The 16,356-nt window shown below is 43.8% G+C and overlaps 1 protein-coding gene across 1 annotated transcript; it reads left to right on the forward strand.

Moving 5' to 3' along the window:
• Positions 1-358: 358 nt before the first annotated feature.
• PSMC1 (proteasome 26S subunit, ATPase 1) lies at positions 359-15,686 on the forward strand. Its single transcript, NM_001266333.1, is given in 11 exon segments — positions 359-398; positions 2,950-3,003; positions 3,884-3,980; positions 6,741-6,865; positions 7,095-7,280; positions 7,476-7,604; positions 8,486-8,582; positions 11,287-11,476; positions 12,462-12,613; positions 13,253-13,407; positions 15,324-15,686. Coding segments are annotated over 11 exon segments (1,323 nt in total). The 5' UTR covers positions 359-395; the 3' UTR covers positions 15,459-15,686.
• The last annotated feature ends 670 nt before the right edge of the window (positions 15,687-16,356 follow it).

Raw genomic sequence — 16,356 nt, forward strand, 5'->3', positions numbered from 1 at the left:
CAAATGTATATGTCAACTTCCCGGTTCCAAATGCCATTCCAGTTTTTAGAACAATAAAGTTCTTACCAGTTATAAATTTTGCATAATTTAAATATTGTATATTTTCACGATTGTCCTAGCTCTTTGACAGTTGGGGTCATTGTCTTAAGTTGTTCACTAGCGCCTCATAACGGGTATTCAAAATTTCTTTCAAGTAAAATATTTATAAAGTTCACGTTATGCCTATAAATTACTGCGTTGCCCTAGTTCGCCCGCACAAGCCCTTAGAGCACAACTTGGTCTGCGCACAATTTGGTTCCTATCGGCTTCCGTAGCGTCCCTAACGACTTCCGCCTCTGGCGGGCCGCCGTGGTGGAGGAACTTCCGGCAGCGGCAGCTCAAGTGGCCAAGGCAAGATGGTGAGTGACTAAGGATTTCTTTCCGCTGGTGGTCGCAGTGCGATGGGGTCGCCGCGGCCTGAGGCGAGAGACAGAGGCGGCTGCCCGAGGAACTGGGACTGCCCTCTTCTCCTCCTGCCGGCCTGATCTTCTCGCCGGGTGGAGGCTCCCAGGGACCGCGCTCAGGTCCACCGCGGGCCAGGGCCGACTAGCGGGCCTTACCCGGGGGTCCTGGGGCCGGGGCTCAGCGCAGAGAGGTCTCCTGCGTGGGCTTGTGGGGCGGCAGAACGGATCAGGTCCCTGGCTTTGCTGCTCCGCCGACCAGGGCTTTGCTGATCCGCGCTGGGAGTTTCGGGGGCGCCTCCTCGAGTCACTGGGAAAAATGCTTTTTGAGTCGGGCAGCCGAAGGGTGCTGGAGAAGAGGGTGGGATTCGTTCCACCTGAGGAGGGGAGAGCGGAGTCGTGGAAGGCCTTTCGGAGCTGGCGGCGTTTGAAGGAGGCCTTAAAGACGCTATTATGACAGGCGGAGCTCAAACGGAAAGGGCCCGTGGTGCAGTAGTAATAATAAAAACAGCTAGCATTTATTCATCAATTCACTAAACAAGTATTTACTGAGCACTTGGTGTTTTCTTGTTGTTGTTGTTAAACTTTTGGCTAGCTTCTGTTCCAGACACTGAGGATACAGGGGGTGAGCGGGATTGATGAAGTCCCTGCCTTCATAGTGCGTACATTCTAGAGCAGAAGGCAGACAATAATCAGAAATATGATGTCAGGGGTGGGGTGGTCATTGTTGTATGGTTATTGTATAGAAAGGGAAAACATGGAGGGGTGGCTGCTTTTTATAGAGTCAGCGAATGTCGCTCTGAGGAGGTGAAATTTGCGCGGACCGAAATTGAGGGAGTAACCCCTGCAGATGTCCGAGGGAAATGTCCAGGCAGAAGATACAGCACATGCAAAGAACCTGAGATGGGAATGTTTAACCTGTATCATGAACGCCAAGAAAGTCAGATCTCATAGAGGTCGTTTTGTTTTGTTTTTTTGAGACGGAGTCTTGGTCTGTCCAGGCTAGAGTGCAGTGGCGCGATCTCCGCCTCCCGGGTTCAAGCGATTCTCCTGCCTCAGCCTCCCAAGTAGCTGCGACTACAGGCGCCCGCCACTACACCAGGCTAATTTTTGTATTTTTGTAGATACGGCGTTTCACTATGTTGGCCAGGCTGGTCCTGAACTCCTGACCTTGTGATCCGCCCGCCTCGGCCTCCCAAAGTGGGATTACAGGCGTGAGCCACGGCACCCGGCCTCATAGAGGTCTTACACGGATTTCTGGGTAGTATTCTAAGCATGTGCCAAGTACTTTTCCAGCATTTTCTCATTTATTACAACAGTTCCCTCGAGGTAATTACTACTGTCCTTATTTTGATAAGGAAGAAATGGAAACACAGTAAGTGGCTGTGCTGCAACACAAACCCCATCGGTTTTTTCTAGAACAGTAGAGAAACACCTGGGTTTTGACATTCAGCAAACCTGAGTGTGATTTCTGGCTCCATCTCTGACAGGCTTTGTGACAACAGGCAAGTCATTTAAGCTCTCTGGGACTTAGTTTTCTTATCTGCAAATGGTGGGGGGGTAATGATAGTACCAATATCATAGTGTTTGTAAGAATTCAGTGGGATAATACTTGGGAGAATATTTAGGACACTGCTTGGCATATAGTAGGGGTTCAGTAATTGGTGTACTTGTTATTTGAGACTGAGAAACATGTAAAATGCCCAAGAGGTGAAGAAGTGTTGGTGTATTCATTTAGAAGTGCTGCGTGGGGCTGATCTGAGGGAGCTGAGTGGGCCCTTCTAATCAGGAAGTTCACTCATCTTCATATTTAAAATGCCACCATTTCTGAGACATTGTTCAGTGTTAAGCTTTGTCCTATAACTGAAGGGCCTTTTAAAATCTGGAATCCCACTGAGTTTATTAATACACTAAGTTCTTAACACCTTAAAGTGATAGAGCTTTTCAGATTGAGAAGAAAGACCTGCCCGGAAGCCCCCTGACTTTAGGGGTAGGAATTAGATAAGGTGCTATTGGAAGGAAAGTCTTCTGGATCTTGGTGTGATCTAAGTAAGGGGTAAATGATTGGTAAACATTTTCCAAGCGTGTAAAATGACTTAGCTTTCATAGCCTGATTTTATGGAATATATTCTTGGTAGCTTCAGTCTGGTAGTTTCCTATCAAAAGCTGGGAAGGTCCATATTTTCCCCTCAAGAGGGGGTGATCTTAAGACTCTCAGCCTCTTTGGTTATATCTACTTCTCAATAGAGTTGTTCTTGATTCTAAGACGCAATCAATTGCCAGGTGTACCGGTAATCCATCAAACATCTTTTCGGGGAAAAAGAAATTCTGCCACACTAAATGCACACATTGACTGCAAGTATTACCTCTTGCGTTCAGAAATGTTGAAACGAGGGAGAAACGTTACAGACTCACAGGACACGTTACAGACTCACAGGACAGTATGAAGGCATTCTTTTCAAGTGATCATATTCTGAATTTACATCTGTGTCTGATTTTTCTCCCACAGGGTCAAAGTCAGAGTGGTGGTCATGGTCCTGGAGGTGGCAAGAAGGATGACAAGGTAAATATGCCAGATTTGTCCTGTGATACGAGCAAATTATAGAAAATGTGGTCTCGGCTGAGAAGTTCTATGGGGATTCATGAGTTTTAAAAAGTAGAGTGATCCAGTAGTTTTTAAACTAGCCTGTCCTACAGATAGAATAAGTATGCTTATGCTTTAGAAAAGGTTATTGACCTAACCATCAAATAGGTATTTAAGTGTGTAAAAGCAATGACCTTATAGAAGTATTAAAGTAAATTGCCTATAATTTTGGTGTCTAATATCCTGAGGTATGAAGATTGCCTCAGGTTACCTAAACTTTTGGCGTATAACTTGATTCTTACCCCTCTATACCTTATTGGAATAATATGACTCATTGTCACTTATGTGTGTGGTAAAAAGATTATATTTATTTTCATTTATTATTATTATTTGAGATGGAATCTTGCTCTGTCGCCCAGGCTGGAGTGCAGTGGTGCGATCTTGGCTCACTGCAACCTCTGCCTCTGTTCGAGCAATTCTCCTGTCTCAGCCTCCCGAGTAGCTGGGATTACAGGTGCCCACCACCACACCCGGCTAATTTTTGTATTTTTAGTAGAGACAGGGTTTCGCCATGTTGGCCAAGCTGGTCTCAAACTCCTGACCTCAAGTGATCTGCCTGCCTCAGCCTCCCAAATTGCTGGGATTACAGACGTGAGCCACCACACCCAGCTTACATTTACTTATCATATTTACTTATTAAAATTGCAGGAATGTGAAACAAGTCAGGTTTTTAATAACATCCTAAAAGATAAGGAAAATTGTACCACCTGAAAATAGATGATGGTGGTACAGAAATAAATTTGTGTTTTAATATGATTTTCATGTGACTTTTTTTTTCCTGCTGTTCTAACAACTCAAGGACAAGAAAAAGAAATATGAACCTCCTGTACCAACTAGAGTGGGGAAAAAGAAGAAGAAAACGAAGGGACCAGACGCTGCCAGCAAACTGCCACTGGGTAATGACATGGCTCCTCCTTGCCATCATTCCAGTTCTTAGGAGAAACCGTTTCTGTGCATGCAGCTTAGAGTCTGAAAGGGGAAACAGGAAGTAGAGGGCAACTGAAGCTCTAGCTTTGTGATTCAATTTCACCTAACTCTTGAGTGTGACATTCCTCTAGGTTGGCATACAAGTTATCTTTTGTTTTAAAATACAGTATTATATGATTGTGTCTCACTTTAAGAAATGTCACCATTTTTCTTTAAAGGCTCCTTTAGTGGATTAAAAGTATAGTGTTAACTTGGGAGGCTAAGGCAGGAGAATCACTTGAACCTAGGAGGTGGATTGCAGTGAGCCAAGATTACGTCACTGTACTCTAGCCTGGATGACAGAACAAGACTCCATCTCAAAATAAATAAATAAAAGTATAGTTTTAAATTACAAAACGCAGGTTGAACTTTAGTAACTCAGAATCATGTGTATTTGAAATGAAATGCCACTGTGTTGAAATTCAGATCATGCAATGCCTGAAGTTACAATAAAATTTTTCAATGGCTTCCTGCCGAACATAGAATAAAATTCATACCAGACAACCTGACCCAGCCCACCTCTCCGATCTCAGCCCTGCCACTCCCCCTTGCTCATTGGACACACTGCTTGCCTTATGTTTTTTTGACTTTTGTACATATCAGGGCCTTTGCCCTCACTCATTCCTCTGCCTAAAATCTTCTTCTTCCCCCAGTTCTAATCATGGCTACTTGCTTCTCATCATCTCTCAGGCTTCAGCTCAAATACATCCCCAAACCCTCATCTAAATATGCTCCTCCCTGCTTAGAAGAAAAAACTAAGAAGAAATACTTAAACTACTTTAAAAAACATTGTTCAGTTAATTGAAGGAAATCAGTAAAACCAGCCATTTGTCTACCATAACAAATTGGTATGGTGCTGGTACAGAAAAAGACAGGCTACCAGAACAGAGTAGGAAGTCCAAAAACAGTCATGTTACATGGATATTTAATATACACTGAAGGTGCCACTTCAGGTCTGTGGGGAATAGGATGGGTTATTTAATATGCAAGGCATTTCCATCAGAGAAACGCAAATCAAAACCACAATGAGATACCATCTCATACCAGTTAGAATGGCGATGTGGAGAAAGAAATGGGAACACTTTTACACGTTGGTGGGACTGTAAACTACTTCAACCATTGTGGAAGACAGTGTGGCGATTCCTCAAGGATCTAGAACTAGAAATACCATTTGACCCAGCCATCCCATTACTGGGTATATACCCAAAGGATTATAAATCATGCTGCTATAAAGACACATGCACACGTATGTTTATTGTGGCACTATTCGCAATAGCAAAGACTTGGAACCAACCCAAATGTCCAGTAATGATAGACTAGATTAAGAAAATGTGGCACATATACACCATGGAATACTATGCAGCCATAAAGAAGGATGAGTTCACGTCCTTTATAGGGACATGGATGAAGCTGGAAACCATCATTCTGAGCAAACTATTGCAAGGACAGAAAACCAAACACCGCATGTTCTCACACATAGGTGGGAATTGAACAATGAGAACACTTGGACACAGGGTGGGGAGCATCACACACTGGGGCCTGTTGTGAGGTGGGGGGAGGGGGGAGGGATAGCATTAGGAGATATACCTAATGTAAATGACGAGTTAATGGGTGCAGCACACCAACATGGCACATGTATACATATGTAACAAACCTGCATGTTGTGCACATGTACCCTAGAACTTAAAGTATAATAACAAAAAAATTTTTAAGTATATATAAAAGGCATTTCAAAAATTTTTGTCCAAAGAAAATGAAATTAGATTCTTGACTCTTGCCAAATGGAATACAGGTATATGTGTGAAAATAAATAAATGAAAATTAACCTTAGGGAAGAAGAAAGTTTTTGAAGTAAATGGGAAAACCCAGAAACCATAAAAGAAAAGGTTGACATATTTGTCTATAAAAATGATACAATTCCCAGCACTTTGGGAGGCCAAGGCGGGTGGATCACAAGGTCAGGAGATTGGAACCATCCTGGCTAACATGTTGAAACCCCATCTCTACTAAAAATCCAAAAAGTTAGCCAGGTGTAGTGGCATGCGCCTGTAATTCCAACTACTCAGGAGGCTGAGGCAGGAGAATCACTTGAACCCAGGAGGCAGAGGTTGCAATGAGCTGAGATGGCGCCACTGCACTCCAGCCTGGGTGACAGAGCAAGACTCTGTCTCAAAAAAAAAAAAAAAAAAAAAAGACACAATTCCTCTGTGACTTGAGACTTCAAAGCCAAAAGAAACAATAATACGTGGAAAACATATTTGCCATATATGTGATAAACAGGGTTAATATCCCTGATATTTCAAAATTTTACAAATAGATGAGTGTGTATACAGCCAGCATGCAACAGTGTATATACTGGACTGAGAAACATATGTAACTTTTTATTAGTACCTATGGGAAAAAATGAACCAGACCCAGGTATCTGATGGGTCAGTAGCTTTTTTCTTCTTTATACAGACTCTTCAGCCAAGGGGCTAGCTATTTGGTCATAAACCCCATCCCCATTTTGAAAGTCTTGATTATATCACGGCCAAACTCCCCTTTCCATTTTGGCACCTGCTTACTTAGAGTTACTAAACTGAATTTTTCTGAAGCTGTCTCCAACAAAAATGAGCTTATTTTAAAATCTTAATTCCTTTCTTGCAAACTTCAGGGTCCACGTATAATGAAACTTGATATTTTAATTTCAGTGACACCTCACACTCAGTGCCGGTTAAAATTACTGAAGTTAGAGAGAATTAAAGACTATCTTCTCATGGAGGAAGAATTCATTAGAAATCAGGAACAAATGAAACCATTAGAAGAAAAGCAAGAGGTGAGTTGAAAAGTTACTTCATTTTCTTTTTTACAAATTGAATTCTATTTAGAACCTAAAATTGTCAACAAATAAATGAAATTCAAGTAGTTGAACCTGTCCAGGCTTTCATGAAGTATTATTAGTTGCCTTTTACTAAGCATCAGCTGCTTTGCAAATCTACTGAACTATCAGGATCATCTACTTTCAGGTCTAGTCTGCTTTTTTCCCTTGGCATTTTCATACATAGGAGGAAAGATCAAAAGTGGATGATCTGAGGGGGACCCCGATGTCAGTAGGAACCTTGGAAGAGATCATTGATGACAATCATGCCATCGTGTCTACATCTGTGGGCTCAGAACACTACGTCAGCATTCTTTCATTTGTAGACAAGGATCTGCTGGAACCTGGCTGCTCGGTCCTGCTCAATCACAAGGTGAGGTGATAGTCTTTTTCAAAAGCCCATGGAAGTGCTTTCTCTTTTCACTTAGATCCATCTTCCTGTCCCATGGAAGTAGATCACCAAAGCACTCCTGAGGCAGGAGAAGGATGTCATGATTGGCATCGCTTTGCTGTAAACAGATCCAGCGAACCTCACGTTCCTGTGTTAAACGTTGATGTTTCCTGTTAGGTGCATGCCGTGATAGGGGTGCTGATGGATGACACGGATCCCCTGGTCACAGTGATGAAGGTGGAAAAGGCCCCCCAGGAGACCTATGCGGATATTGGGGGGTTGGACAACCAAATTCAGGAAATTAAGGTATGATTGGTAACCATCTCTGGGTTTTTTCTGAGTTTTGGTTTCTGCTGTCCCATTTAGGATACTTTGGAATTGTTTGATATGTTTGCTTGTTTATTAATCAAACCAGTAGCTGAGACAGAGCTTGCCAGTTGTGGTATTTTTGTATTTGTTAATACTGAGTTAGGTGATAGAAATAACAATCAGTTGTGTGATGGTTCCTGCAGCAGCTGCAGCTTCATTCTTTTTATATGTAATGTTGACTGCATTGTCTGTGTGAATATGTAATGTTTCTGACTGTGTTGACTTCAGTTGTGTTTATCTGGAAGCCTCCAGTGCTTTGTGGAGCTAGCATGTGTACTTGCACACATTTAGACAGTGGTGGGGTTGGAGCATAATCCCAGTGCCTTCAGCGGCCCTGGGGGCTGCAGGGGATATGGTCATTGAGGATGGCTGTGGGCTGTCTGCATGTTCTTTCATAGGGAAGTCATTCCGAGCCATCACAGATCTCTGCCAAGGACCTCTGAGGCAGCTGAGAAATAGCCATAATGTCCCTAGATGGGAAGAGCCTTTCCCGGTCCTATCTGTAGTTTAATTGAAAAGGGTGAACTTTAGCTTTCTTAAGTCTCTCTTGCTCAAGAAGAGCTCCAGGCTGACTTCTACTAGAAAGTAAAAGGGGAATTGGGTGTGACAGGGAGATGGAACGGGTGCAGGGAACTCAAGTAGGACAGGTGTCATCTTCAGTATGTCTTTGCTGCTAATAGAAATCAAGCACATTGTCTCTAAGAAGAGGAATTGAGATTTTTACTTATTTTTGTTGAAAGCAAGATATTCTTATGTTGCCAATTAGTAAATATGCTAATAATTTCAGTAAAGCCTTTCATTTTTACTACTTTTCATAGGAATCTGTGGAGCTTCCTCTCACCCATCCTGAATATTATGAAGAGATGGGTATAAAGCCTCCTAAGGGGGTCATTCTCTATGGTCCACCTGGCACAGGTATGCTCTGTTTTTGACACTTTCCAGGCACCTAGCTGGTCTGTTGAGTAGCAGCATTGGCTAGTTATAATTACTGAACTAGTAAGTGAGGACACCACAATTCCTTAGTTTAAAACAGGGCTGCTCAACCTTGTCTACATGTTGGAATCACCTTGGGAGCTTTCAAAATACTGATGCAAAAAAAAAAGCCTGAGCAACTTGGCGAAACCCCATCTCTATAAAAAATTAGCCGGGTGTGGTGGTGCATGCCTGTAGTCCCAGCTACCCAAGAGGCTGAGGTAGGGGGATCACCTGAGCCCTGGAGGTCAAGGCTACAGTGAGCTATGATCACACCACTGCATTCCAGCCTGGGCAACAGAGTGAGAACCTGTCTCAAAAAAAGAAAAAAAAAAAAATATGAAAAAAAAAAAATGATGCCTGGCCCCATCCCCAAAGATTTTGATCTATTCATCTGGAGTATGGCCAAGCCTGGGAGCCATAGTGGAGAAGTGCTACTTTAAAAGCTCTATTCTGAGCATGGTGGCTCATGCCAGTAATCCCAGTACTTTGGGAGGTCAAGGTGGGTGGATGACTTGAGGCCAGGAGTTCAAGACCAGCCTGGCCTATGTGGCGAAACCCCGTCTCTACTAAAAATACAAAAACTGGCTGGATGTGGTGGTGCACATCTGTAGTCCAGCTACTCGGGAGGCTGAGGCAGGAAAACCACTCGAACCTGGGATACAGAGGTTGCAGTGAGCTGAGATCATGCCGCTGCGTTCCAGCCTGGGTGACAGAGCGAGACTGTCTCCTAAAAAAAAAGCTCTATTCTGCGGTATCAGATTCATTTAAGCAGTCATTTGAGGGAATTGACAGTGTTCCTAAGAGGATCCATGCTGAGGGGTGCCCACAATGGAGAGACTGGGAGACGCCTGTACCCAGAGGCCGAGAGCTAGAAGAGATCGCTCTCCTACAGCCCCTCAACTTACAGCTTAGGAAATTATGTTTCAGAGCGGCCGGTGACTAGCCCAAGGCCCCTCTGGGAGTTGAGCTAGTAACAGGGCTGGAGCTGGAACACAGGCCTCCTGACCCACAGCTGTAGGCCCCCTGTGGGGCTCTAGCACTAAAGGGGCTGCGGTACAGGGCTGGGAGGCAGGACTGGACAGGCAAGTCTGTCAGAGGAGCAGGCAGCTTGTTCAGTGAGCCCTCTGACCACAGAAGCAGCCCAGGGGCTAGACTTGGCTGCTTCTGCACTGTAAGATCCTATCCACTGAAAAGGTCCTGTTTATTTTCTGTTCACCTTCCCTCACTGATGCTTTCAGGGAGCAGTTCAGCCTTTGCACCTGCTACTCTGCCTGTCTAAAAGGAACATCACTGCCACATGTTACAAAGCTGAGCTTTGTGTCAGCCATCCCATTTCTGGGAAGTCTTCCCTGTCACACACCAGCTAGCCGCCTCCACACTCCTCCTGTGCCGGCCTGAGGCTGCCAGTTCTGCCCCTAACTGCCTCTTTATCCTGAGGCACCCACCCAGCTCTTGCCAGGGTCCTCACAGACCACCAAAGGGTCCTAGGTCTTCCAATTCAAAAATTCTCAAGTTGGGCACTCTTTGCTGACTCTTGTTTTTCTTTTCTTTCTTTCTTTTTTTTTTTTTTGAGGCGGAGTTTCACTCTTGTTGCCCAGGCTGGAGTGCAATGGCATGATCTTGGCTCACTGCAACCTCCGCCTCCCGGGTTCAAGCGATTCTCCTGCCTTAGCCTCCCCGGTTCAAGCGATTCTCCTGCCTCAGCCTCCTGAGTAGCTAAGATTACAAGCATGTGCCGGCTAATATTGTAATTTTTTTAGTAGAGACAGGGTTTCTCCATGTTGGTCAGGTTGGTCGTGAACTCCCAGCCTCAGGTGATCCTCCCGCCTCAGCCTCCCAAAGTGCTGGGATTACAGGCATGAGCCACTACGCCCGGCCGGCTGACTCGTTTTTAACCTGAAAGTGAAATATCAGCAAGTAGAGCAGTATTGGAAATGATGTTTGAGCTCTTCCCTGAGATCAGTGGGAGGAACTGCCTCTGCCTTGGAAGGGCATGTCACAGCAGCTCTCACTGTGGGCTTCATCAAGAGCTGGTCCTGTCTCAGCTGTCTGAGCTGGCAGCAAGCCCACCCAGTAGCTACTCTTCTGGAGCAGCGGGCACTGCATGCCTGGAGCTCAGGAACACTGTGTGTGTCTCCTTAGGGCCAAAGCTAGGATTCCCAGACCTTTTTTTCCAGCCCTGATCGTTTCCTAGGAGTTTAGTTTGGCTCTCCAGCCCTGGGTTGGGTGGGTCAGGTTAATGTATGCAACTTTGAAGGGGCCCAAGAAAGGCTCAACCAGAGAAAAAAATGAGATTTATTTCATTAATAGTACGAAGCATTTCTTCATACGGGTAATTATAGTTCGCAGTTCTTCAGGGGAAACTGGGTCAAGGTTGGAAAATAACCAAGTAAAAAGTATTTTCTGATGTTATCATGATAAGTTTAGGAAAATAGCTAAGGATAATCCAAACATGTTAGTAGATTTTTCTAAATGTCCTCTTGTCTACTCAGGACAACGGAATGTGGTGACACCTGAATTGGTGACATGCCTTAGCATGGGGGCCCACCTGTTTTTGGTGTCCATTTAAGGTGGTAATGATACGAGTTTTTAAGTTAAAACAGCACTTGAGGTGTCTTTTTAAATCTTTTTTCATCTAAAATAGGTAAAACCTTGTTAGCCAAAGCTGTAGCAAACCAAACCTCAGCCACTTTCTTGAGAGTGGTTGGCTCTGAACTTATTCAGAAGTACCTAGGTGATGGGCCCAAACTCGTACGGGAATTGTTTCGAGTTGCTGAAGAACATGCACCGTCCATCGTGTTTATTGATGAAATTGACGCCATTGGGACAAAAAGGTAGACTTTCTCATGCTTATTTTGCCTTGTTTAGAGGGAACACCGCATAGTTCTTCTCTTGAGAATGAACCATCTCGGGGGGCTCTCTCTGTGGCCACAATTTCTTGCCGTGCGTGGCCTTCCATGGATGCTTTAGGCTCTGCTCTCCCAGGAGCCAGGTAACAACTGCCCAGGAGCTGTGAACGTCTGGAGATTGTTCAGTTGTGAATAACCATGTCTTGAGCACACACCCTGAGCCAGGACCATCTGGACTCTAGGGACACAGCTGTGAGCACAACAGCCTCTGCCCTGGAGGAGCTCACAGTCAGGTTGCAGGGATCAGACACCAAACATGGAAACAAAATAAATGATACAGTTTCAGGCACAGAAACTGCTATGGAAAAATATGATCTGTAACTTGGCTGATGGGGAGTGTCAGTCCATTTGTGCTGCTGTAACAAAATGCCTTGGGACTGGTATTTTGTATAAAGAATAGAAAATGTATTTCCCACAGGTCTGGAGGCTGAGAAGCCCAGGATCAAGGCACTGGCATTGATGTCTAGTGAGGGCTGCTCTCTGCTTCGGAGATGGCACTTGTTCTGCAAAGGGGACACATGTTCAGGAGACAAATGGAAGAGCAAAAAGGGCCTATGCTAGTTCCCTGCAGCATTTTTATAAGGAACACATGCTGTACAAGGCCTTTTTTTAATAAGGAACTCATGCAGTATAAGGCTCTGCCTCATGCCTTTAGCCCTTTCCAAAAGGCCTCATCTCTTAACCACCTAGTAGGGATTAAGTTTCAACACATAAATTTGGGGAAATACATTCAGACCATGGCAAAGGGTGCTGAATTTATTTTTTTCTGAGCGTAATTGAGGGAGTGCCATGTGAGTTAAACAGGAATGTTTGTTAAGGTGTTTTGTCACAATGAAGTCTTTGCTGTAATTTCTCTTGAGCAGGTGATCAGTTGGGTCTTCATTCCTTCCCTTTTTTTTTTTTCCCAAAGATATGACTCCAATTCTGGTGGGGAGAGAGAAATTCAGCGAACAATGTTGGAACTGCTGAACCAGTTGGATGGATTTGATTCTAGGGGAGATGTGAAAGTTATCATGGCCACAAACCGAATAGAAACTTTGGATCCAGCACTTATCAGGCCAGGTTAAATTTGCTTTTGTTTCGTCATGGAGATTAATGTGTTTATATATTTAAATGTGCTTTGGGAGGCCTATAAAATGATACATAAAAAAGCAAAAACTGCAGTGAAACTTAGGATAATTTACCAAAAATAGGTCCCCTTGAGATGAGAGTTAAGAGAACATGATAGTCTATGCACCTCGGCCCTTTGAATTCCAGTCTTATGTCTTGATCTTTTCTTTTCCATAATATTCCTTTTTTAGCCTCAAGAACTGGCTGCTTTTTCTGGAAGAAATAATTCATGTGATGGTAGGATTTGTTGTTTTTACTTTCAGGTAGCATCAGAAGAAACAGTGATTTGTTTGCTGTCTTTTGTAATGTTTTTAACACGATAGGTCTGTCCAATTTCACTCAGGACTTGCTCCTTTCATTTATTTCTGAAGGTAGCAAAGTAGACAGAGTTTCTTTTAAATGAAGAGAATTCAAATGTAGAAATTTACAAACTACAAAAATGTATGGTTACTTTTTAAGATTTGGACATCCTTCCCACAGAATACTGTCTGACTGAAACTTCATATGTAAGGAGATGGGCTGAGGCCTCTGAGCCATGGCCAAGCCTGGGTTTTGATGGTGGTGTGACTTAAAAACTTTTCATACCTGCAGGCCGCATTGACAGGAAGATTGAGTTCCCCCTGCCTGATGAAAAGACGAAGAAGCGCATCTTTCAGATTCACACAAGCAGGATGACGCTGGCTGATGATGTAACCCTGGATGACTTGATCATGGCTAAAGATGACCTCTCTGGTGCTGACATCAAGGTGAGAGCCTAGCCATGTCAGCTCATTTCTGGGAATGTGGCTGTCAATCAGGAAAAAGTCTATACATGCTCTTGGGATGGTGGTTGGCCTGGACAGATGGGTGTCTGTATTTTAATCATCATATTGGTTTATGATTACATCCAAATAGTATATGTGCTTGTTATTTGAAGTCATTTTTAATGCATCATTTTATGCAGTGAATGACCCTAAGGCTGTAGCCACAAGGCTGAGTTGCTGGTACTAAGCTGCCTTAGGCCCAGGTGACTTTCTCAAGGTGTGTCCAATGTAGCTGCTCAGTCCCAGGTCAAGGGAAGGATATGTCCTGGGAGAACTCTCCCCAGAGCTGCAGAGTGGGGACCAAGCACCCACCGCATTCATGTCCCAATCTGTGTTCTGGAAGGTTCTACCAGATTACACCTCTTGATTTTATGACAAATGTACATGAGTTAGGACATTTCCTCCCAGCTGACCAGAATTTACAGCAAGGCCTGGCAGTGTTGAATATGGGTTCAAGCTGCTTTCCCTGGGAAGAACTGGGTTTTTGTCGGTCATAAGTGCCATGGTTAGGTAGGGACAGCACAAGCAGTGCCTTTCCAGGTCAGCACCTGCCCTGAGCCCACGGATCATTGGCAGTTAGTCGTAGAGAACTAGGTGTCTCTGTTGGTGAGTAAAATCTATCTTCTTTTTTAAAAACTGAAAGATCTTAACATTTTATTTTTAAGATAAAAACTTACTTTGACAATTTTCAAGCCTTCAAAAAAGTTGCAACAATAGCACAGTGATTTGCCAAGAGTTAACATTTTACCCATTTGCCTTTTCTCTTTCTATACACAAAACTTTCACCTGTACCATTTGAAGTAAATGACCTGATGGCCATCACCAAACAAACTTCCGCGCCAGGATTGTGTTTTTTGCCGCATCATGTTTTTGCCACAGTAATTACTGGCCAAAAGAAAAAGAAAACAGTAACCCATGTAACATGTTCATTTGCTGTCCCTCTCTATCTATTTCCTTCATTTCTTTTTCCTTTCTAAACAGATCAGTCCTAAAACAATAACAGTAACCCATGTAACATGGGTTATTGTTTTCTTTTACTTTGGGCAAGTAATTACTGAGAAATTAAATAGATTGGAATAAATGCTATACTCTATAGTATTATTCCATAGTATAGATACTGCCACTTAGAGTATCTAACCAGAATACATGTTCTCTTATGACTATAAGTAAATGAAATACACATATACTGTCAATTGCCTGTAAGTTTCAGGGCATAATGTCGTTTGTTTCCTAGGAATATTATTCTCTTTAAGGAAAGTGGTGCTGTAAGAATTTACTGACCTGCCAAGCCACATAGCTTGTTAGAACCTAAGCCAAAACTAGAACCCACAGCCCCGACCCTTAGGCCAGTCTTCTTAGTTACAGTAACTCCCAGTTTAAGCCACTTCACATCCTTTCAGAAAATAGGATGCTTAAAATATTTTTTAAAATCAAAATCTTTCCCAAATAAGCAATTTGTGTTTAGTCTAGGTGTCTTATGCTTTATTTCAGAATAGATTTTTTTTTTTTGAGATGGAGTTTCGCTCGTTGCCCAGGCTAGAGTACAGTGGCATGATCTTGGCTCACTGCAACCTCCACCTCCCGGGTTCAAGCATTCTCCTGCCTCAGCCTCCCGAGTAGCTGGGATTACAGGTGCCTGCCACCGTCCCTGGCTAATGTTTTCTATTTTTAGTAGAAACGGGGTTTCACCATGTTGGCCAGGCTGGTCTTGAACTCCTGACCTCAGGTGATCCGCCTGCCTTGGTGCTGGGATTACAGGTGTGAGCCACTGCGCCCAGCTTTAGAATAGCTTTTTCGGAATTCCTTGTTAGAATAAAAATAAGTATTTCACTTTCTGAACACACTGTTCTTTCTTACAGGCAATCTGTACAGAAGCTGGTCTGATGGCCTTAAGAGAACGTAGAATGAAAGTAACAAATGAAGACTTCAAAAAATCTAAAGAAAATGTTCTTTATAAGAAACAGGAAGGCACCCCTGAGGGGCTGTATCTCTAGTGAACCACGGCTGCCATCAGGAAAATGGTTGGGAAATTTCTCAATCCCTGAAAGGGATGAGGTTCTGGGAGTTGCCTAGAGGAATCCCTATTCCCATTGATTTTTATTAGCAAAGCATCCTGTGTCTTTTGGAGTACGATGTGTAAATGCCCATTGGGTGGTCTGTCTGTTGGTCACTGTGCAGCAGTCTGCTTCCCAATAAAGCGTGCTCTTTCACAAGCACTTCCTGTTTCTGCAGTCTCCACACACACCTACCGCTCAGCAGCAGCCTGTGGGTGGACCCAGCTGCAGGGAAGCCTGTGGATAGGAACTCAGGCTGCAGTCACAAGGAGTGTGGACCTCACTATGCGTTCCCCGCGTCACACCCCCAGAGCTGGCATTCAACAGTAATTACAGCGGGAAATGGTCACTACCACAGAGCCAGGGATATTCGTTGTTTAATAAAGGCTGAATTAATGTGGCTGTTGCTTCTAAAGGAAGTCCAGCATTCCTTTTTGGAAGTTTTGTGGACCGTGCGTGTTTCAGCACTCTGAGGGCAGAAAATAACTACTGGTGTTCCCAAGAGACTGAGGATTCCTAGAGATATCTTGAAAGCCCTTGTTCTTGGGCTTAGAAACCTCATCCCTTTCAAGGTGTTCAGAAACATGTCAGAACTTCCCCTTCCCTTTCTTCATCTATTTCCTTCATTTCTCTTTCTGAACAAATCAGGCCTAATGCTATTAAGTGGGGCAGATCAAGGTAAGCATTCCCTCGACAGGTGGCCTGGCGTGGGTTGTAGGGGCCCATGTTGAATGAGGAGGGTGTATTCGTTTTTTGTTAATACCATAACAAGTTACTGCAGGCTTTAAAAACAGCACAATTTGGCCAGGCACAGTGGCTCATGCCTGTAATCCCAGCA

This window comes from Macaca mulatta, chromosome 7, assembly GCF_049350105.2.
Source record: "Macaca mulatta isolate MMU2019108-1 chromosome 7, T2T-MMU8v2.0, whole genome shotgun sequence".
NCBI lineage: Eukaryota > Metazoa > Chordata > Mammalia > Primates > Cercopithecidae > Macaca > Macaca mulatta.